Source organism: Rattus norvegicus, chromosome 18, assembly GCF_036323735.1.
Source record: "Rattus norvegicus strain BN/NHsdMcwi chromosome 18, GRCr8, whole genome shotgun sequence".
Classification (NCBI taxonomy): Eukaryota; Metazoa; Chordata; class Mammalia; order Rodentia; family Muridae; genus Rattus; species Rattus norvegicus.
The window spans coordinates 36542015-36564193 of record NC_086036.1 but is presented as its reverse complement, the minus strand read 5'-3'; the positions used below and the strand labels follow the sequence as shown (position 1 = coordinate 36564193).

Genomic DNA, 22179 nt, shown 5'->3' with positions numbered 1-22179 from the left:
TCTTATAAGATTCCTATATTTTAGGTTTATTTTCCTAAATTGATAAAATAAGATGAGTAGGTTCCTTGAGACCAGCTTATGAAGATGAAATATTTTATTTCATTCAGAAAAATCAGGAGTATTTTTCTTCTTCCAAATTTGATTTTCTCAATATTTGGGAACAAAAAGCTTTTTCCCATTCAACTGTTTAAGTCCATTTATTAAAATAAATGACTTTGGAAACCTCTATAACTAGCTTAGGACTGAGGATATAATCTGCTTAACCATCTCAGAAGTACTGTGTAAGAGAAAGAGTCGCTCGTAGATTCTCATCTGGAAACAACTCCATATCTTAGACCTTGACACATTCCTAGTGGAGTTGGGGGAGTAGACAGGAATGCAACACCAAAGCATGTGCAACTGTATCTTAGAAAAGCAGGGTCTCCTATGACCCCCAATATTCTTTCTTAAGAGCCATGAATGTTCAGACACTGCAGTTTTTCTGTTTATGGCATGAGTTTGATATGATCTGTGGTGCTGATTGTCTGTCTTTCCTGAGGAGTGTATAAGACTGTCCCAAGTGTATTCTGACAAGTACTACTCTTGGCTACGCCATATTGTTAGAATTCCAGTTTCCAGGCAAGGAAGCTTAAATGATGGTTCTTGCCACAATTTTTTTGGTTGAAATGCCTCATTTATAGAATGGAAATAAGATTACCCTTCATGATTAAAATAATGGTCAGTATGAGGCAATATTTGTTTATAAATGCAGTTATGAGTGACTTTATTTTCCTCCTAAATCCTCATCTCAACTTGAAATGCAACAAGGATAAGAGAATATATTTTCCACCTAGCTTTTTCTTCTTCTGTGTTCACTGAATGTTCATTTAGTTGGTCATAACTAGAAACACAATAAGCAATACATCTTGTCTGCTGAAGTTAATGTGAAGGTGAGACCCACATTATACTGAAGGACTTTCTCTTGAAGACACTAGAAGCTTAAATCACTCACATTTTTTCAGTTTGGATTCACAGTTACTTGCAATTCAACTGTAAGCAAGTAATCCTATAGGTTGAAAGCTCAGTGGCTTTCAAGAGATTTGATTTTAGTTCTCGTGACCTTTGATGTAGGCAGAGAAATTAGCACTGACTGTAGTAAGTTAACTTGAGGTAGACATTCTGAACCAACAAAATATTTCTAAGGGATGCTGCATTTTAACCATTTTTCTACCAATCCTGACAAAAAGGGAAAAAAGTAAAGCAAAACTGTTTTAGGAAGAATGCTAGGTTTAGGATCAGGATCTCTACATTCAAATTCTTTTCCTTCTTTGTAAGAACTTTGAAATACAGGGGCTAATACCAATAAAACACCAATCTTGCAATCAAGATGTTCTTTCTCTCTACACTAAAACTTTTGTTGCAAATCTGAGAATGAAGTAAATATGAGGCTGTGTACTGTGATCAAAGTTTGGCCACCCATCTTCCATGACCCTGATATTTGTGAATAAAGATTCAAGAGAATCTAGACATACTAATGTGTTTGCAAACCTATGACTGTTTTTATAGCTACAACTGAGTAGATGGTAGTAGTGGCAGAGGTTACATGACCATGAAATGAACAGGATTTGGTGGCTAGATAGTTAGATAAAACTAAGGATGCGGGCTGGAGAGATGGCTCAGCGGTTAAGAGCACCCGACTACTCTTCCAGAAGTCCTGAGTTCAATTCCCAGCAACCACATGGTGGCTCACAACCATCTGTAAAGAGATCCGATGCCCTCTTCTTCTGAAGACAGCTACAGTGTACTTATATATAATAAATGAATAAATCTTAAAAAAAACTAAGGATGCATGGCTAACATCTTATGGAAACATACTGCTTCGTAAGCTAGTTTGAATATACAATTAGGTAAAAAGTCTTGTCAAGCTCTGAAATACAGAGCCTACATTTCCTTTAAGCCATAGCCTTCAATAAGTCTGTGTGTGACATTACAGCAAAATGGCAAAACTTGACCTTTCTCATGCATTTTGAGCATCCCAGGATAACTACCTTAACTTCTCTTTTAGCCTTTGCTCCGAAGCCAGCTTCATTTTTCTTCGCTTCTTGGTGGCTACAACAGAAGGGTGAATGAGAATTCATTCTAACATCAATGCATAATATCTTAAACAGAAAAAAATCTCATGTAGAATATCCTATTACTTCTGTGTCTCTACAGGCTTAGTTTGGTAATTGAAAGGTTAGTGAATACTCTATGTTGCTGTTCTTCCTCTTAACATGACTTAAAATTTAAAACATTAATGCCATCACAAATCAGCAAATGCATCTGCCACTATGTTCTGATGAATAAAGATTTATCTTTTTCCCAGAAAGAAATTAGAAAAATGATTAGTATTAACAAATTTCAACTCGTTAACATCTAATGACTCTGCTTTTGTGTTAATCATGGAAGTGACCTATAAACATGATGAAATCAAGACCCAGAAGTTTTCTGTCATAAACTCTAGGGATATCTGGTATTAGCACATGACACAACCATGATGATAATTAAGTATCTTTCAGAATACCGAAGCAGTAGAAGGAAAGTACTGTTAGTGTGTGGCTTCATGATAATATATCCCAAACCCAGCACAAAGAAAAACAGGCTGTGTTTTCAATATCCTGGAGCAAGCCACCTACATTTGACACTGAAGAGTAGTGGCCGCAGTTATACTCACAAGAAGGCCTCACACATGGAGCAGGTACTTGCATAGATCTTCCCATCCAGGCCCTCAATGGGGTCATTCTTTTTGGTGCAGGGGAGCCGCCCATTTTTTAGCAAGGTACGATATTTACTACATAGATTCTGTCAAATGAAGAAGGATTTGAGGAGCAAATCACTAAACACTCCAAAATTTCCCCCACCTCAGTCCTTTTGAAAACTATGATGTGATGCAAGAAAATAGCAAGAAAGTGATGTCAGATATCAGCGTTAGCTGATGTTCTGTGACAGGCTTAAGTACCATGTTATTTGGAACATAAGATTGCTGCTATTACAATGATTCAATTTAAACATGATTTTGACATAGTAACTATAAGAGACAAAGGAATGATAACAGTGTCTTATATGGTATAAGAGCTTGGGGTAGGCAGAATAATAGCACATTTTGACTTCTAGCTCTTGCATATAATGATAAGCATGTCTGTGTGTCTATAACTATAGTATTGGAAGAAGGGGTTAGGCTAATTCCCAGGATTTTCTGCCCAGCAAGCCTCCCTAACTGAAAGGGAAAGCATCAGGACAGCAAAAGGCATTGTCAAAGAGCAATGGGCACAGAGGAAGTGGTAACTGTCCTACTCAGCCTCCACTTCCCTGTACAGGAGATGCACAACCACACATTCATATGAGGGCCAACACACACACACACACACACACACACACACACACACACACACACACACACACACACACATACACAGAGAGAGAGAGAGAGAGAGAGAGCACTATCACCACCACCACCACCACCACCACCACCACCACCACCACCACCACCACAGCTACCACATTCACAAAAGAATGCTTCCAAATAAGGAAATGAGTATAGGAAAACCTGATGTCCAGCTTGCAGAACATCAGAAACTGAAATAAGAACAAATAAGTGCAACAAGAAAGACAGACAATTTGTTAGACCTGAGGATTCAAATATATGTTTTCACTTGGCAAAATCATTAAGGGTGTTGAGACTGGGGATCTAGCCCAGAAGACTGAAGACTGTGCATGTGTGAATCCTGATGACCTGAAGCAGTTACCTGCACTGCTTCTCTCTTCGTCTTTCCAGCCTCAGCCTTCTCCCTTTCCCCTTTGTCATCATTTTTCTTCTCTTCTTCTTCTAGTAGACTGCAATAGAAGACAAACTAAATTCAACTCTCCAATTTCTCTGATATGTATCCAGAAGAAAGAGAATGTCCTGCAAAAAAATTTGAGAAGTCTCCTGGACACTGGATGAGGAAGATGGCTCAGCAGGTAAACTGTTTTTTGTACAATCATGATGGCATGAGTTCAATCCCTAGAACTCATTATGGAAGAAGAGAAATAACTCCTGAATATTGTCCTTTTAGTCTATATGTGCACCATGGCACACATACGCATGCATGCATGCGCGCGCACACACACACACACACACACACACACACATACACGCACACACACAGACTACACACACATGATGATGATGACAATGATTCATGATAAAAATAAATATATAAAAGTTTTCAGAAATTTCCTGAACAAAACACCAATGGCTTATGCTCTAAGATCAAGAATAGGCAAATGGGATCTCATAAAACTGCAAAGCTTCTGTAAGGCAAAGGACAGAATTGCTAGGACAAAACCGCAACCAACAGATTGGGAAAAGATCTTTACCAATCCTACAACTGATAGAGGGCTTATATCCAATATATATATAAAGAACTCAAGAAATTAGACCGCAGGGAGACAAATAACGCTATTAAAACATGGAGTTCAGAGCTAAACAAAGAATTCACAACTGAGGAATGCCGAATGGCTGAGAAACACCTAAAGAAATGTTCAAAATCTTTAGTCATAAGGGAAATGCAAATCAAAACAACCCTGAGATTTCATCTCACACCAGTCAGAATGACTAAGTTAAAAAACTCAGGTGACAGCAAATGCTGGCAAGGATGTGGAGAAAAAGGAACACTCCTCCATTGTTGGTGGGATTGCAGACTGGTACAACCATTCTGGAAATCAGTCTGGAGGTTCCTCAGAAAATTGGACATTAAACTACATGCGGACCCAGCTATACCTCTCTTGGGAATATACCCAAAAGATGCCCCAACATATAACAAAGACACATGCTCCACTATGTTTATAGCAGCCTTATTTATAATAGCCAGAAGCTGGAAAGAACCCAGATGCCTTCAACAGAGGAATGGATAAAGAAAATGTGGTACATCTATACAGTGGAATATTACTCAGCTATCAAAAACAATGACTTTATGAAATTCATAGGCAAAGGGACGGAACTGGAAAATATCATCCTGAGTGAGGTAAACCCAATCACAGAAAAACACACATGGTATGTATTCATTGATACGTGGCTATTAACCCAAATGCTTGAATTACCCTAGATGCACAGAACGCATGAAACTCAAGAAGGATGACCAAAATGCAAATGCTTCACTCCTTCTTTAAAAGGGGAACAAGAATACCCTTGGCAGAGAATAGGGAGGCAAAGTTTATAATAGAGGCAGAAGGAACGCCCATTCAGAGCCTTCTCCACATGTGGCCCATACATCTACAGCCACCCAATTAGATAAGATTGATGAAGGAAAAAAGTGCAGGCTGACAGGAACCAGATGTTTCAGATCTCTCCTGAGAGACACAGTCAGAATACAGCAAATACATAGGCAAATGCCAGCAGCAAATCACTGAACTGAGAATGGGACCCCCATTGAAGGAATCAGACAAAGGAGTGAAAGAGCTTGAAGGGGCTCGAGACCCCATATGAACAACAATGCCAAGCAACCAGAGCTTCCAGGGACTAACCCACTACCCAAAGACTACCCAAAGACTATACATGGACTGACCCTGGGCTCCAACCTCATAGGTAGCAATGAATAGCCTAGTAAGAGCACCAGTGGAAGGGGAAGCCCTTGGTCCTGCCAAGACTGAACCCCCAGTGAATGTGATTGTTGGGGGGAGGGCAGTAATGGGGGGAGGATAGGGAGGGGAACACCCATATAGAAGAGGAAGGGTAGGGGTTAGGGGGATGTTGGCCCGGAAACCGGGAAGGGGAATAACAATCAAAATGTAAATAAGAAATACTCAAGTTAATAAAGATGGAAAAAGAATTTGTCTTAAGAGGTGTGATTATTTTGGACAATATTGCTAAGAAAGCAATCTATATTAAACTTCTCAAAAAGTAAAAATAATGGCAAAAGCACATATTTTCATCACTTTATAACCCTTCTGCTGATGATATTTTTGTAGGTCACTGGCTTCAATCTATAAAAAGCTATGATTATTTCAACACTTTTTCTAAATTATCGGATGTTTGTTTCCCTCCCAGAGAAACTATTATATCATTAATGATAACAAGATGGATATGGAGACATAATAACATAATAAGGCGGATATGGAGACATAATAACAAACAATCCACTATAAAACAATGACTCAAATATTTTAAGAGTTCATTATATTACAATTTAAATTTTAGTTGTAGCCAAGATAGATGCCCAATAAGATTCAACAGTGAACATTATGACATCTGTCACAAGCTGAATATTCTAGGTTTTGCTTTGGTTTGTGTTTGGTTTTGCTGTTGTTTTGAGATAATATTTTGCCATGTAGCCTAGGCTGGCCTCAAACTCATAATTTCCCTTCTATATCTGCCAACATGTTGAGATTCAAAGGAGCACCAGTAATTCCACCCCCTTTCTTGCCCTTTTCTACTGACATATAACATGTCAAAACTCATTGCTAGCCTCTACCATATCTGAGGATCACCAGCAACGAGAACAAATAATACAAAGCTGTTATTTCATGAACCTTAGGCTATTCCTTATTCTATGGATCTAAGTTACTCTTAGTCTCTCTTGTTAAGTAATTATAGGCATATTCTTAAGGACACTCCAATCTGTGAAGACTTAAATAATCAATAACTTTGTGTCTTATATAAATATACTTTGAAGATAAAGGGAGCAGAATGACACAGTGCAAAAATTCTAGGCCCATTACTCAAAGATAATCTTTCACCATTTATTTTGAAGTAATTCATGGGAGGATACTAGTTTTATGATCAATTCAAAAGGTAGCTCCTGAATCTTTGTGGGTTGTAATTATGCCTGTAATATAAAAGTGCAATAGGACACCTTTTATATTATCCCATGTAAGAGAACTCTGACAACAGGCTGATCCACAGCACTCGGCAAAAGAAAGTCCTATAAGGCCTAGAGTAGCTTGACTGACAGAAGTGTTTGTGCATAACTTCAGGAGCTTGTTTGTCTCTTAGGGGCTTTACTCTCCACCAAGTCATTTACCAAAGCATGCCTTTCACTGGTAGAGAGTAAAGATAGTCAAAAAAGGTTATTCAATTTACTGGTCAGGTATTGTAACAATTATGATATGATAGCCTCACAAAGTCTAACCACATGCCATAATTAGAAGGCAGAAGGATAAGTGAATAGAAAATTATGTCATCTTATTATTATTTTATAGCTTAGCATTATGTCCATCTGTTATGTTCATCTGCTTTTAAGATTTTCCTAGCATATAATCCATGGTGTACTTTGGAATCTCAAACCCAGGAAGGAATAATAGTGCATGATTAGGTGGAGATACAAGGGTGTATACTCACAACACACTTGCACACATTGCACACTTGTTTGCATGTGTTTTTCCATCTGGGCCAACAACAGGGTCATTTTCTCTGGTGCAAATGAGCATTCCATTCTTTGCTTGGTCCTGGAACTCACTGCACATTTCCTGGAAGTTAAAGAAAAATTGTAAAGTAGTCAAATGAATAGAACTAAAGAATAGTATCCCAAATAAGGTAACCCTAACCCAAAAGGACATGCATGGTATGTACTCATTGATATGTGGATATTAACCAAAATGTATAGAAAAACCCATGATATAATCCATAGACTGTAAGAAGTTTAAGAAAAAGGAAGGCTCAAGTGATGATGCTTAAATCCCACTTAGAAGGGGGATAAAATAATCACTGGGACACCCGCGGATCCCGGCCCGCAGCAGCTCTCTGCTCCCAGACCCAGTGAGAGAGAGACCCAACCGCCTGGTCAGGTGGGCACTCCTGAGGCTGCAGAGCGGAAGAGACCACTAACACTGCTCACCCCTGCCCACATCCCTGGCCCAAGAGGAAACTGTATAAGGCTTCTGGGCTCCCGTGCGGGAGGGCCCAGGAGCGGCAGGACACCTGCCTGAGACACCTCCGGAACCTGAAAGAAACAGACCGGATAAACAGTTCTCTGCACCCATATCCCGTGGGAGGGAGAGCTAAACCTTCAGAGAGGCAGACAAGCCTGGGAAACCAGAAGAGACTGCTCCCTGCACACACATCTCGGACGCCAGAGGAAAAAGCCAAAGACCATCTGGAACCCTGGTGCACTGAAGCTCCCGGAAGGGGCGGCACAGGTCTTCCTGGTTGCTGCCGCTGCAGAGAGCCCCTGGGCAGCACCCCACGAGCGAACCTGAGCCTCGGGACCACAGGTAAGACCAAATTTTCTGCTGCAAGAAAGCTGCCTGGTGAGCTTGGGACACACGGAGGCAGAATTTCTCTAGGACCGGCACGTTCTGTGTTTACCGGAAGTCCCACACCCGAGGATCCCGGCCCGCAGCAGCTCTCTGCTCCCAGACCCGGTGAGAGAGAGACCCAACCGCCTGGTCAGGTGGGCACTCCTGAGGCTGCAGAGCAGAAGAGACCACCAACACTGCTCACCCCTGCCCACATCCCTGGCCCACGAGGAAACTGTATAAGGCCTCTGGGCTCCCGTGGGGGAGGGCCCAGGAGTGGCAGGACACCTGCCTGAGACACTGCCGGAACCTGAAAGAAACAGACCAGATAAACAGTTCTCTGCACCCAAATCCCATGGGAGGGAGAGCTAAACCTTCAGAGAGGCAGACAAGCCTGGGAAACCAGAAGAGACTGCTCCCTGCACACACATCTCGGACGCCAGAGGAAAAAGCCAAAGACCATCTGGAACCCTGGTGCACTGAAGCTCCCGGAAGGGGCGGCACAGGTCTTCCTGGTTGCTGCCGCTGCAGAGAGCCCCTGGGCAGCACCCCACGAGCGAACCTGAGCCTCGGGACCACAGGTAAGACCAAATTTTCTGCTGCAAGAAAGCTGCCTGGTGAGCTTGGGACACACGGAGGCAGAATTTCTCTAGGACCGGGCACTTTCTGTGTTTACCGGAAGTCCCACACCCGAGGATCCCGGCCCGCAGCAGCTCTCTGCTCCCAGACCCGGTGAGAGAGAGACCCAACCGCCTGGTCAGGTGGGCACTCCTGAGGCTGCAGAGCGGAAGAGACCACTAACACTGCTCACCCCTGCCCACATCCCTGGCCCAAGAGGAAACTGTATAAGGCCTCTGGGCTCCCGTGGGGGAGGGCCCAGGAGTGGCAGGACACCTGCCTGAGACACCGCCGGAACCTGAAAGAAACAGACCTGATAAACAGTTCTCTGCACCCAAATCCCGTGGGAGGGAGAGCTAAACCTTCAGAGAGGCAGACAGGCCTGGGAAACCAGAAGAGACTGCTCCCTGCACACACATCTCGGACGCCAGAGGAAAAAGCCAAAGACCATCTGGAAGCCTGGTGCACTGAAGCTCCCGGAAGGGGCGGCACAGGTCTTCCTGGTTGCTGCCGCTGCAGAGAGCCCCTGGGCAGCACCCCACGAGCGAACTTGAGCCTCAGGACCACAGGTAAGACCAAATTTTCTGCTGCAAGAAAGCTGCCTGGTGAACTCAAGACACAGGCCCACAGGAACAGCTGAAGACCTGTAGAGAGGAAAAACTACACGCCCGAAAGCAGAACACACTGTCCCCATAACTGACTGAAAGAGAGGAAAACAGGTCTACAGCACTCCTGACACACAGGCTTATAGGACAGTCTAGCCACTGTCAGAAATAGCAGAACAAAGTAACACTAGAGATAATCTGATGGCGAGAGGCAAGCACAGGAACCCAAGGAACAGAAACCAAGACTACATGCCATCATCGGAGCCCAATTCTCCCACCAAAACAAACATGGAATATCCAAACACACCAGAAAAGCAAGATCTAGTTTCAAAATCATATTTGATCATGATGCTGGAGGACTTCAAGAAAGACATGAACACACTTAGGGAAACACAGGAAAACATTAATAAAAAAGTAGAAGCCTACAGAGAGGAATCGCAAAAATCCCTGAAAGAATTCCAGGAAAACACAATCAAACAGTTGAAGGAATTAAAAATGGAAATAGAAGCAATCAAGAAAGAACACATGGAAACAACCCTGGATATAGAAAACCAAAAGAAGAACAAGGAGCTGTAGATACAAGCTTCACCAACAGAATACAAGAGATGGAAGAGAGAATCTCAGGAGCAGAAGATTCCATAGAAATCATTGACTCAACTGTCAAAGATAATGTAAAGCGGAAAAAGCTACTGGTCCAAAACATACAGGAAATCCAGGACTCAATGAGAAGATCAAACCTAAGGATAATAGGTATAGAAGAGAGTGAAGACTCCCAGCTCAAAGGACCAGTAAATATCTTCAACAAAATCATAGAAGAAAACTTCCCTAACCTAAAAAAGAGATACCCATAGACATACAAGAAGCCTACAGAACTCCAAATAGATTGGACCAGAAAAGAAACACCTCCCGTCACATAATTGTCAAAACACCAAACGCACAAAATAAAGAAAGAATATTAAAAGCAGTAAGGGAAAAAGGTCAAGTAACATATAAAGGGAGACCTATCAGAATCACACCAGACTTCTCGCCAGAAACTATGAATGCCAGAAGATCCTGGACTGATATCATACAGACCCTAAGAGAACACAAATGCCAGCCCAGGTTACTGTATCCTGCAAAACTCTCAATTAACATTGATGGAGAAACCAAGATATTCCATGACAAAACCAAATTTACACAATATCTTTCTACAAATCCAGCACTACAAAGGATAATAAATTGTAAAGCCCAACATAAGGAGGCAAGCTATACCCTAGAAGAAGGAAGAAACTAATGGTCTTGGCAACAAAACAAAGAGAATGAAAGCACACAAACATAACCTCACATCCAAATATGAATATAAAGGGAAACAATAATCACTATTCCTTAATATCTCTCAATATCAATGGCCTCAACTCCCCAATAAAAAGACATAGATTAACAAACTGGATACGCAACGAGGACCCTGCATTCTGCTGCCTACAGGAAACACACCTCAGAGACAAAGACAGACACTACCTCAGAGTGAAAGGCTGGAAAACAACTTTCCAAGCAAATGGTCAGAAGAAGCAAGCTGGAGTAGCCATTCTAATATCAAATAAAATCAATTTCCAACTAAAAGTCATCAAAAAACATAAGGAAGGACACTTCATATTCATCAAAGGAAAAATCCACCAAGATGAACTCTCAATCCTAAATATCTATGCCTCAAATACAAGGGAACCTACATACGTAAAAGAAACCTTACTAAAGCTCAAAACACACATTGCACCTCACACAATAATAGTGGGAGATTTCAACACCCCACTCTCATCAATGGACAGATCATGGAAACAGAAATTAAACAGTGATGTCGACAGACTAAGAGAAGTCATGAGCCAAATGGACTTAACGGATATTTATAGAACATTCTATCCTAAAGCAAAAGGATATACCTTCTTCTCAGCTCCTCATGGTACTTTCTCCAAAATTGACCATATAATTGGTCAAAAAACGTGCCTCAACAGGTACAGAAAGATAGAAATAATCCCATGCGTGCTATCGGACCACCACGGCCTAAAACTGGTCTTCAATAACAATAAGGGAAGAATGCCCACATATACGTGGAAATTGAACAATGCTCTACTCAATGATAACCTGGTCAAGGAAGAAATAAAGAAAGAAATTAAAAACTTTTTAGAATTTAATGAAAATGAAGATACAACATACTCAAACTTATGGGACACAATGAAAGCTGTGCTAAGAGGAAAACTCATAGCGCTGAGTGCCTGCAGAAAGAAACAGGAAAGAGCATATGTCAGCAGCTTGACAGCACACCTAAAAGCTCTAGAACAAAAAGAAGCAAATACACCCAGGAGGAGTAGAAGGCAGGAAATAATCTAACTCAGAGCTGAAATCAACCAAGTAGAAACAAAAAGGACCATAGAAAGAATCAACAGAACCAAAAGTTGGTTCTTTGAGAAAATCAACAAGATAGATAAACCCTTAGCCAGACTAACGAGAGGACACAGAGAGTGCGTCCAAATTAACAAAATCAGAAATGAAAAGGGAGACATAACTACAGATTTAGAGGAAATTCAAAAAATCATCAGATCTTACTATAAAAATCTATATTCAACAAAATTTGAAAATCTTCAGGAAATGGACAATTTCCTAGACAGATACCAGGTATCGAAGTTAAATCAGGAACAGATAAACCAGTTAAACAACCCCATAACTCCTAAGGAAATAGAAGCAGTCATTAAAGGTCTCCCAACCAAAAAGAGCCCAGGTCCAGACGGGTTTAGTGCAGAATTCTATCAAACCTTCATAGAAGACCTCATACCAATATTATAAACTATTCCACAAAATTGAAACAGATGGAGCCCTACCGAATTCCTTCTACGAAGCCACAATTACGCTTATACCTAAACCACACAAAGACACAACAAAGAAAGAGAACTTCAGACCAATTTCCCTTATGAATATCGACGCAAAAATACTCAATAAAATTCTGGCAAACCGAATTCAAGAGCACATCAAAACAATCATCCACCATGATCAAGTAGGCTTCATCCCAGGCATGCAGGGATGGTTTAATATACAGAAAACCATCAACGTGATCCATTATATAAACAAACTGAAAGAACAGAACCACATGATCATTTCATTAGATGCTGAGAAAGCATTTGACAAAATTCAACACCCCTTCATGATAAAAGTCCTGGAAAGAATAGGAATTCAAGGCCCATACCTAAACATAATAAAAGCCATATACAGCAAACCAGTTGCTAACATTAAACTAAATGGAGAGAAACTTGAAGCAATCCCACTAAAATCCGGGACTAGACAAGGCTGCCCACTCTCTCCCTACTTATTCAATATAGTTCTTGAAGTTCTAGCCAGAGCAATCAGACAACAAAAGGAGATCAAAGGGATACAGATCGGAAAAGAACAGGTCAAAATATCACTATTTGCAGATGACATGATAGTATATTTAAGTGATGCCAAAAGTTCCACCAGAGAACTACTAAAGCTGATAAACAAATTCAGCAAAGTGGCTGGGTATAAAATTAACTCAAATAAATCAGTTGCCTTCCTCTATACAAAAGAGAAACAAGCCAAGAAAGAAATTAGGGAAATGACACCCTTCATAATAGACCCAAATAATATAAAGTACCTCGGTGTGACTTTAACCAAGTAAGTAAAAGATCTGTACAATAAGAACTTCAAGACTCTGAGGAAAGAAATTGAAGAAGACCTCAGAAGATGGAAAGATCTCCCATGCTCATGGATTGGCAGGATTAATATAGTAAAAATGGCCATGTTACCAAAAGCAATCTACAGATTCAATGCAATCCCCATCAAAATACCAATCCAATTCTTCCAAGAGTTAGACAGAACAATTTGCAAATTCATCTGGAATAACAAAAAACCCAGGATAGCTAAAGCTATCCTCAACAATAAAAGGACTTCAGGGGGAATCACTATCCCTGAACTCAAGCAGTATTACAGAGCAATAGTGATAAAAACTGCATGGTATTGGTACAGAGACAGACAGATAGACCAATGGAATAGAATTGAAGACCCAGAAATGAACCCACAGACCTATGGTCACTTGATTTTTTGACAAAGGAGCCAAAACCATCCAATGGAAAAAAGATAGCATTTTCAGCAAATGATGCTGGTTCAACTGGAGGGCAACATGTAGAAGAATGCAGATCGATCCATGCTTATCACCCTGTACAAAGCTTAAGTCCAAGTGGATCAAGGACCTCCACATCAAACCAGACACACTCAAACTAATAGAAGAAAAACTAGGGAAGCATCTGGAACACATGGGCACTGGAAAAAATTTCCTGAACAAAACACCAATGGCTTATGCTCTAAGATCAAGAATCGACAAATGGGATCTCATAAAACTGCAAAGCTTCTGTAAGGCAAAGGACACTGTGGTTAGGACAAAACGGCAACCAACAGATTGGGAAAAGATCTTTACCAATACTACAACAGACAGAGGCCTTATATCCAAAATATACAAAGAACTCAAGAAGTTAGACCGCAGGGAAACAAATAACCCTATTAAAAATGGGGTTCAGAGCTAAACAAAGAATTCACAGCTGAGGAATGCCGAATGGCTGAGAAACACCTAAAGAAATGTTCAACATCTTTAGTCATAAGGGAAATGCAAATCAAAACAACCCTGAGATTTCATCTCACGCCAGTGAGAATAGCTAAGATCAAAAACTCGGGTGACAGCAAATGCTGGCGAGGATGCGGAGAAAGAGGAACACTCCTCCATTGTTGGTGGGGTTGCAGACTGGTACAACCATTCTGGAAATCAGTCTGGAGGTTCCTCAGAAAATTGGACATTGAACTGCCTGAGGATCCAGCTATACCTCTCTTGGGCATATACCCAAAAGATGCCTCAACATATAAAAGAGACACGTGCTCCACCATGTTCATCGCAGCCTTATTTATAATAGCCAGAAAATGGAAAGAACCCAGATGCCCTTCAACAGAGGAATGGATACAGAAAATGTGGTACATCTACACAATGGAATATTACTCAGCTATCAAATACAACGAGTTTATGAAATTCGTAGGCAAATGGTTGGAACTGGAAAATATCATCCTGAGTGAGCTAACCCAATCACAGAAAGACATACATGGTATGCACTCATTGATAAGTGGCTATTAGCCCAAATGCTTGAATTACCCTAGATCCCTAGAAGAAACGAAACTCAAGACAGATGATCAAAATGTGAATGCTTCACTCCTTCTTTAAATGAGGAAAAAGAATACCCTTGGCAGGGAAGGGAGAGGCAAAGATTAAAACAGAGACTGAAGGAATACCCATTCAGAGCCTGCCCCACATTTGTCCCATACATATACAGCCACCCTATTAGACAAGATGGATGAAGCAAAGAAGTGCAGACCGACAGGAGCCGGATGTAGATCGCTCCTGAGAGACACAGCCAGAATACAGCAAATACAGAGGCGAATGCCAGCAGCAAACCACTGAACTGAGAATAGGTCCCCCGTTGAAGGAATCAGAGAAAGAACTGGAAGAGCTTGAAGGGGCTCGAGACCCCAAAAGTCCAACAATGCCAAGCAACCAGAGCTTCCAGGGACTAAGCCACTACCTAAAGACTATACATGGACTGACCCTGGACTCTGACCCCATAGGTAGCAATGAATATCCTAGTAAGAGCACCAGTGGAAGGGGAAGCCCTGGGTCCTGCTAAGACTGAACCCCCAGTGAACTAGTCTATGGGGGGAGGGTGGCAATGGGGGGAGGGTTGGGAGGGGAACACCCATAAGGAAGGGGAGGGGGGAGGGGGATGTTTGCCCGGAAACCGGGAAAGGGAATAACACTCGAAATGTATATAAGAAATACTCAAGTTAATAAAAAAAAAAAAAAAGAAAAAAAAATCACTGGAGGCAGAGTGAGGGAGTGACCTTGGTGGAAGAAAAGAGGGGGAGGGAGGGAACAGGTATAGGGGGCAGGAGAGAAGCCTAGAGGCCCAGGAGAATGAATGGAAATATGCAACTATTGGGGGGGGTATGAGAGACCTTCTAGAAGGTCCCAGAGATCTGAGATGGGAGAGGCTCTCAGGATTCCATGGAGATAACTGTAGCGGAAATGCCCAACAGTGAGGAGATGGAACCTGAAAAGACTATTTTCAGTAGTTAGAGAGGGTCCCCAGTGGAGAGATGGTATCATCAACACACGTTCAAAAATTTTGTCCCAGAATTGTTCCTGTCTATAAGAAATTCAGAGACAACAATGGAGCAGAGAGTGAAGGAAAGGCCATCCATTGACCAACCCAACTTGGTATCTATCTCATGGGCAGTCACCAAACTCTGACACTATTACTGTTGCTATGTTGCAGACAGAAACCTAGCATGGCTGTCCTCTAAGAGGCTATACCAGCAGCTGACTGAGACAGATGCAGATACTTACAGCCAACCATTGGACTGAGGTTGGGGAGCCCTATGGAAGAGTTAGGGGAAGGAATGAAGAAGCTGAAGGGGACTGCAATGCCATAGGATGGTCAACAGTGTCAACTGATTTGGACCCCTGGGACCTCCCAGAGACTGAGCCACAAACCAAAGAGCATACATGGTTTGTGGCCACTATCACCTATGTAGCAGAGGACTGTTTTGTCTGGCCTCAGTGGGAAAGGATGAGCCTAATCTTGCAGAGACTTGATACCCCAGGAAAGGGGGATGCCTGGGGTGGGATGGGATGGTGTAGGTGGATTGTAGAGCACCCTCTCAGAAACAAAAAAGAGGAGAATTGGGTAAAGAATTCTGATAGGGTGGCAACATTTTGAATGTAAATAAATAAAATAATTAATCAAAAAGCAGTTACTTCTTTTCTGGTATCCTTTATTACTATGAGTAATAAATAATGTTCAATGATTCAGAAAATCTTAGAGAGAAATAATATTGCAATAAATCATTAAGAACAAAGTGCTTTCAAGAGCACATACTCATGGTTTACACTACTGTAAAGAAAGCTGAAACCAGCTGGGTAAATGATGGAAGAAGAAAAATTATGTTGAATGAGGTAACTTGGGGCCTGAAAGACAAGTGCTGTATATTCTCTTTCATATGTGGATTATAGCATCAAGTCCATGATTCATACACAGACACAGACACAGACACAGACATAGACACACACACACATATGCACACGCACATGTGCACATGCATGCACACATATATGTTATATATATGTGTTATATATAACTTAATCATGTATCAAAAAAGAAACAAGGTAAACAGAAAGGGGCCTTTGGCAGGATTACACATTCAGGGAGGGAGGCAATATATTGTAGCAAAAGTAGAGTGGGTAAATACTGAGTGTTAAAGTGCTTTACCAGAAGGTCACAGGTGTATATGGGAAACTAGGGAATTGGGGAGTGCTAAATCCAAGGGAAGCTATGTGAAAAGTATATATAAGCCCACTACCTCACAACCCAATTAAACATACAATTTGAGCAATAATAGAATATATACAACAAGACAGAGAGGATGGATTACTTAGTGTTAATTAAGCATGCACAGGGGACTGAGGCTGAAGTTGGTGAGAAGGTGGAGTAGATAGGTTAAGCACAGAAAAATGTAAGACAGCATCACGGAAACCCAATTGTGAGTAAGCTAATTCAAAATACAACATTTTATAAAAGTAACTGGAATAGCATTACCTTGTATAACTAGACAATGTTGTTTCCATTATTATGTAAAAAATTTCAATTCAAAGCATGGGATACCTCTCTTTGAGTTATTGATTGGGGAGGCCTCACCTCAGACATCTCCAAATCAATACAGGCTATTGCCATTGTTCTTAGCTAAGTTTAACAACTTCATGGAAAGACTATTGCTAAAGATACCACTAAAAGAAACAGAAAATTAGTTTCAAGCTGACTTGGAAACTTCCTTCCTGTTGCTTGCTTTCATAGTACCAGAGGATGCTAAATGGTCTTTTGAAGAAAAATTTCAATAGTCTTACCCAGTGTTCAACTCACATGCTAGAATACACACCTGCCAGGCAAAATGGACCCATTGGTGCAAACAACAATGGCAAAACTATTATAGAATAACTAACTCCTTTCTGATTGGATTTGAAGCTTGCTCAACAGGAGGGAACTTTATGTTATTATCCTGGTCAAAAGCCAGTGGCTAAGGAAGTAACAGGATCTAGGTTAGAACTTGATTTGATACTTCATTAAGTGTCCATGCTGTTAAACTGGCCTCTAAACTGTTATGTTTATACTATAGTTCAAGCTAACTTCCATATTGGTAATAGAAGCTTCCTTTTGCAGCACACATACATAAATGTTCGAAGTGCCTACAGTAAAAGACTGAATGTTTGGCCCTAAATGAAACATCATCATTTAACTTCCTCCCTGCCACTGCTTGGGACACTCTACCAAAGAAGAAGTGGAAAAAAGTGTAAGAGCTCTCGAATGGGAAGGTCTACTGTGAAATGCTGTCTGCTGAATATACCAATGGTCCTCACATCCATGAATTCATAGCAGCTGTGGTTGCCTGCACAAGATCCAGTCAGTCAAAATTTCAGTATAGCTGTGCAAGGTTTTCTTTAGGCTCCACACTGAGTAAGGAGCAGTTACTGGCAATGGATAGTTCCTGAGGGAGAGATAATCATTCTTTGATGATCCAGCTACTGGTATATCTGTTCCTATGCACAGTCCCATACTCATGAATATATGGGCAGCCCCAACTGGATTTAGTGGATTATCAGAAAATGGAAAGGCATGAAGTTGCTAGAAGAATGTGCTATACAGCATACAAGGGGTGGTAGAGAGAGGAATAGAGGATGGGCAATATCATATTTCACTTTAAACTATATGAAATTCTCAAGAATAAAGGTAAATTATATTTTTAAAGAAGAAAGAGTTTGGGGTGGTCTTGGCCTTTGTAACAGTGTACCATCAGTGAGGATGCTTATAATTGGGCTTTAGAATAAAGGAGAACATTTAGATAGATACCAATAGCTACTCCTGTACTTTTGTTGTACTGTGTGTTACAACATATTAACCTGTAAGATCACAGGGGAAGAAATTCAGTGAGCTTCAGGATCAAGCTTTCGTACAGGAACTGAGGTCATTTGCTGAGCTAGCTTTTGTGTTCAGAATTATGAGAAAAAAATAACAAGTCTGACAACTGGAGATTCTGACACACCTTCAGGAGGAGCTCTTTATGTGGGCACGGAGCAAGTGGATGTGAACCAGAGCAACACATTCAGAGAAGAGAGGAGTGTATTCAGAGTAACAAGCATTGACCTAATCAAATACAATGTAGAGCCAAATTTTCAGACCTAAATTACTAATAAAATATAGTTTCAACTAGCATAACAGTTATTTTTAAAATGGATTAGTATAAAGGTAAACATTTAAACTATGCAACTTTCCCCAAATAATGATTTAGTTCATACATTCAGAGATGTTAGAAGCATACTAGGTCAATCTTGTAAGTGGCTATAGAAACTAGTCATAGAAAATATTTTCTATTATATATTATGTAATTATAACTATATAATATTGTTTTATATATACATTGATACAATATTAATACATATAAAATAAAATATATTACATTACATATTATGCATATAATTATATGATATTAACAAATACATAATAAAAGATATAATCATAATATAGATTATATATTATACAATATTATATAATTATATAATATCTAAGGAAAGTACTATTTTCTTTTATATTGGAAAATTGGAAAATCAAGGAAGTAGACTAAGAGTGATTATGATGTCAAAATAAACAATAGTGAAAATAGGGGTCAGGATTGCTAGGACTTCTCCATGACAAATATGGTAACACACATATATAATATTGCAAATTGTGATGATTGGAATCTTGTACTATCTATTTGATATGCTCTAAAGGTATAACTGATGTAAATTAATCCTTGTAGACATCACATTCTAAGTATCAACAATCTGTGGCCAACAAACTAAATCTAATAAAATACAAATGCATGAAAAAATCCTTACAGAGGATTTTTCACTCCAATTTTTCACTAAATGACCCTCAAATTTTGAACAGTCATGAAGTAAAATTGATACTTTGGAAGAATTTAATCAGGATCATTTTTGCATTAAGAGCTCTCTCTCATACACCTGCACTCTCTCCCACTTCCATCCACTAGCCACTAGTCTTACTTGTTTCTCAGACTAGTCTTTAACTTCTGTGCTAAAATTAGCCTTCTGAGAAGTGAAGCAAGGATATGTATTAATGTTTACAGCTGTGTTTGTTTCTATCAGGCATGAAAGTTAGAAAACAAACACACATGGTAGTGAGACAACTAGAATGTTATGCCATTTAACAGCCCAAAGATATGTCATGGGAGTGCAGAGAAAATTACCTTTGCAGCTTCTCTTTTAACCTTTGCTCTTGCTTTGTCTTCTTGAATACTATTGGAAAAAGGGGGATAGATGATGAAGAAACAAATATTGTCTTAGCAAAGATCCTTTACAGTTATGGGCTCATTGTTCAAAGCTTTGACTCTTTTCCAGTGACCACAAAGTCCTACAATATCAAACTTGTCATTTGTTTTCTTTTTAGATAATGAATTAGAAAGGCTCCAATCTCTCCAGAACATGTTAGGAAAGAGGAGCTTTTATACCTTTCAATTATACCCTCTACTCAGCATCTTCTCATTCACACTGTACACCTTCTAACACTCCAGGTATGAGCAACCACTTTTCTGTTGTGTACTGTAATTTGGATTATTTTGAAATTCTACATGCAAGTGACCTCACGTATTACTTCTTTCTGTGTTTCCTGATTAGTCCACACTGTTTCTATAATAATAATAACAATCCAAAACTCTCCATTTGTTTTTGTTTGTCTTTAACAAGTTAAATGTGACCTTCAAGGCTGAGAGATTCCTAAAAGAATATACATTGTTATCTTCACTCCCCTTGCATCTTCCAATGGTGATTTCCAAGCCTCATACCCTTCACAAGTCCAAAGGGTCCCACTATACTCACAAGAAAGACTGACACATGGAGCATATGTTCCCATGGATTTTCCCATCAGGACCCCTGACTGGGTCATTCTCTCTGGTGCAATATAGTTGTCCATTCTTTCTGACCTTCCGAAATTCATCACATAGCTTCTGTTTGACCAAAGAGAAAGTTGGAGCCAATGACCACATGATTGGCAAGATCATATAAGTCAAGGAAATACAAATATTTCTTTCTTAATATTCTCTTTAGTTTTAGGATATGTACTGGCTTACCCTAGAGTAATTCTAAACTTTGAAATATGCATAAACATTAAATGATAAAACTGGAAAAACTGGAAGGAAGGTAAGAATATTTAAATAGGGAGGTGAGGATATTTAAATACATCCTATAACCAATGAGGTGGTGTGTGTGTGTGTGACAGTCAAGCCACACATCATAGAAGTTAGAGGAAACTCTCGAGAGTTGATTCTTGCCTTTCTTCCACCTTGTCCAGGCAAGGTCTGTCTTAGATTCTATTGTGGCATCAAGGAGTACTCCAAACCATCTGATCAACAAGCCTCCAGGCATTTCTCCTGTCTCTCCATCCCATCTTGTATAGGAGTGTTGAGATAACGAAGGACCACATCTACCTTTAGATTTTATAAATGTAGTTTCCAGAGACAGAACTCAAGGTGTTAATTTTGACATCCAGTACTTGTTGCTGGGAATTATCTTCTCAGCCCGAAAGTGTGGGCTTTAAGAAAGACAGCTTTACACAGGTAGTTTCTATATTATCCTAATGGCAGTATAAGGGAAAGGACAGTCTAGAGGGAAAAATAGGAGACTTTCATCACCAAAAGAATAATAGGTGATGATAAAACATGTAAGTCTTTGAAAAAACCTTTGCAATATTTTAGACTTAAAAATTATGTTTTCTGACTTGAGAGAGTCTAAGTAGGTAAAAACAGTTGCCATTGAGCCTGGTGACCTGAGTTCAGTCCCCATAACCCACATGATAGAAGGAGAGAGCCAACTCTTCCATATTGTCCCCTTCAGATGTAAGCCTAGATACCTATGCACCTATACATACACAGGCACATGCATGGGTGCACAACACACACACACACACACACACACACACACACACACACACACTCGAGTGCAGCAGAGGGCAAATTCTAAGCTTTCTTTAAAATCGTGCTTTTATACATCTTGTTTTTATATAAATCAACTCAAATACTAAGTTTCAAGAATCCATAACAAACATGGACAGATTCCCCTGGAAAGTGATTTGCAAAGACTAAAATCTTTTTGTTGAAAGTAGTAGTAAAACTCAAATTCTTCCATCCTAGTAATTTTTTCCACTTTCCATTGTTGTCTCTTAAGAAGAATGAATCAGGGGTTGGGGATTTAGCTCAGTGGTAGAGCGCTTGCCTAGGAAGCGCAAGGCCCTGGGTTCGGTCCCCAGCTCCAAAAAAAAAAAAAAAAGAACCAAAAAAAAAAAAGAAGAATGAATCAGTTTCATATAATGTTCATTTCAATGTCATGCCAGACTGAAGGATTATGATTTGTTGCTAGGCTCTTGCAGATGTGTCCAGTTATAGTGACAGAGTTAAGGGTGAATCTCACTCACTGCATATGTTTCTGATTTTTCAGACCCTCTTCTGTTTCTGGTTCCAGCTTCAGCCTTCTTTTCTTCAGCTTCTGTTTTGCTGAAGAAATTAAAATGAAATGAAATTAAAGGAATCCACTGATTTCTAC

At 40.1% G+C, this 22179-nt stretch overlaps 1 protein-coding gene across 1 annotated transcript in view; it reads right to left on the bottom strand.

Annotated features, from left to right (window-relative positions):
• The window catches only part of Spink5 (serine peptidase inhibitor, Kazal type 5), a 68692-nt gene that overhangs the window by 19845 nt on the left and 26668 nt on the right, over positions 1–22179 (bottom strand). Inside the window, exons 12-18 of the mRNA NM_001170606.1 lie at positions 22052–22130; positions 20461–20588; positions 19833–19881; positions 7337–7464; positions 3765–3852; positions 2693–2820; positions 2028–2088 (exon numbers count right to left, since the gene is read on the bottom strand). Coding sequence (NP_001164077.1) covers positions 2028–2088; positions 2693–2820; positions 3765–3852; positions 7337–7464; positions 19833–19881; positions 20461–20588; positions 22052–22130 — 661 coding nt within the window. The remainder of the gene's footprint in view (positions 1–2027; positions 2089–2692; positions 2821–3764; positions 3853–7336; positions 7465–19832; positions 19882–20460; positions 20589–22051; positions 22131–22179) is intronic.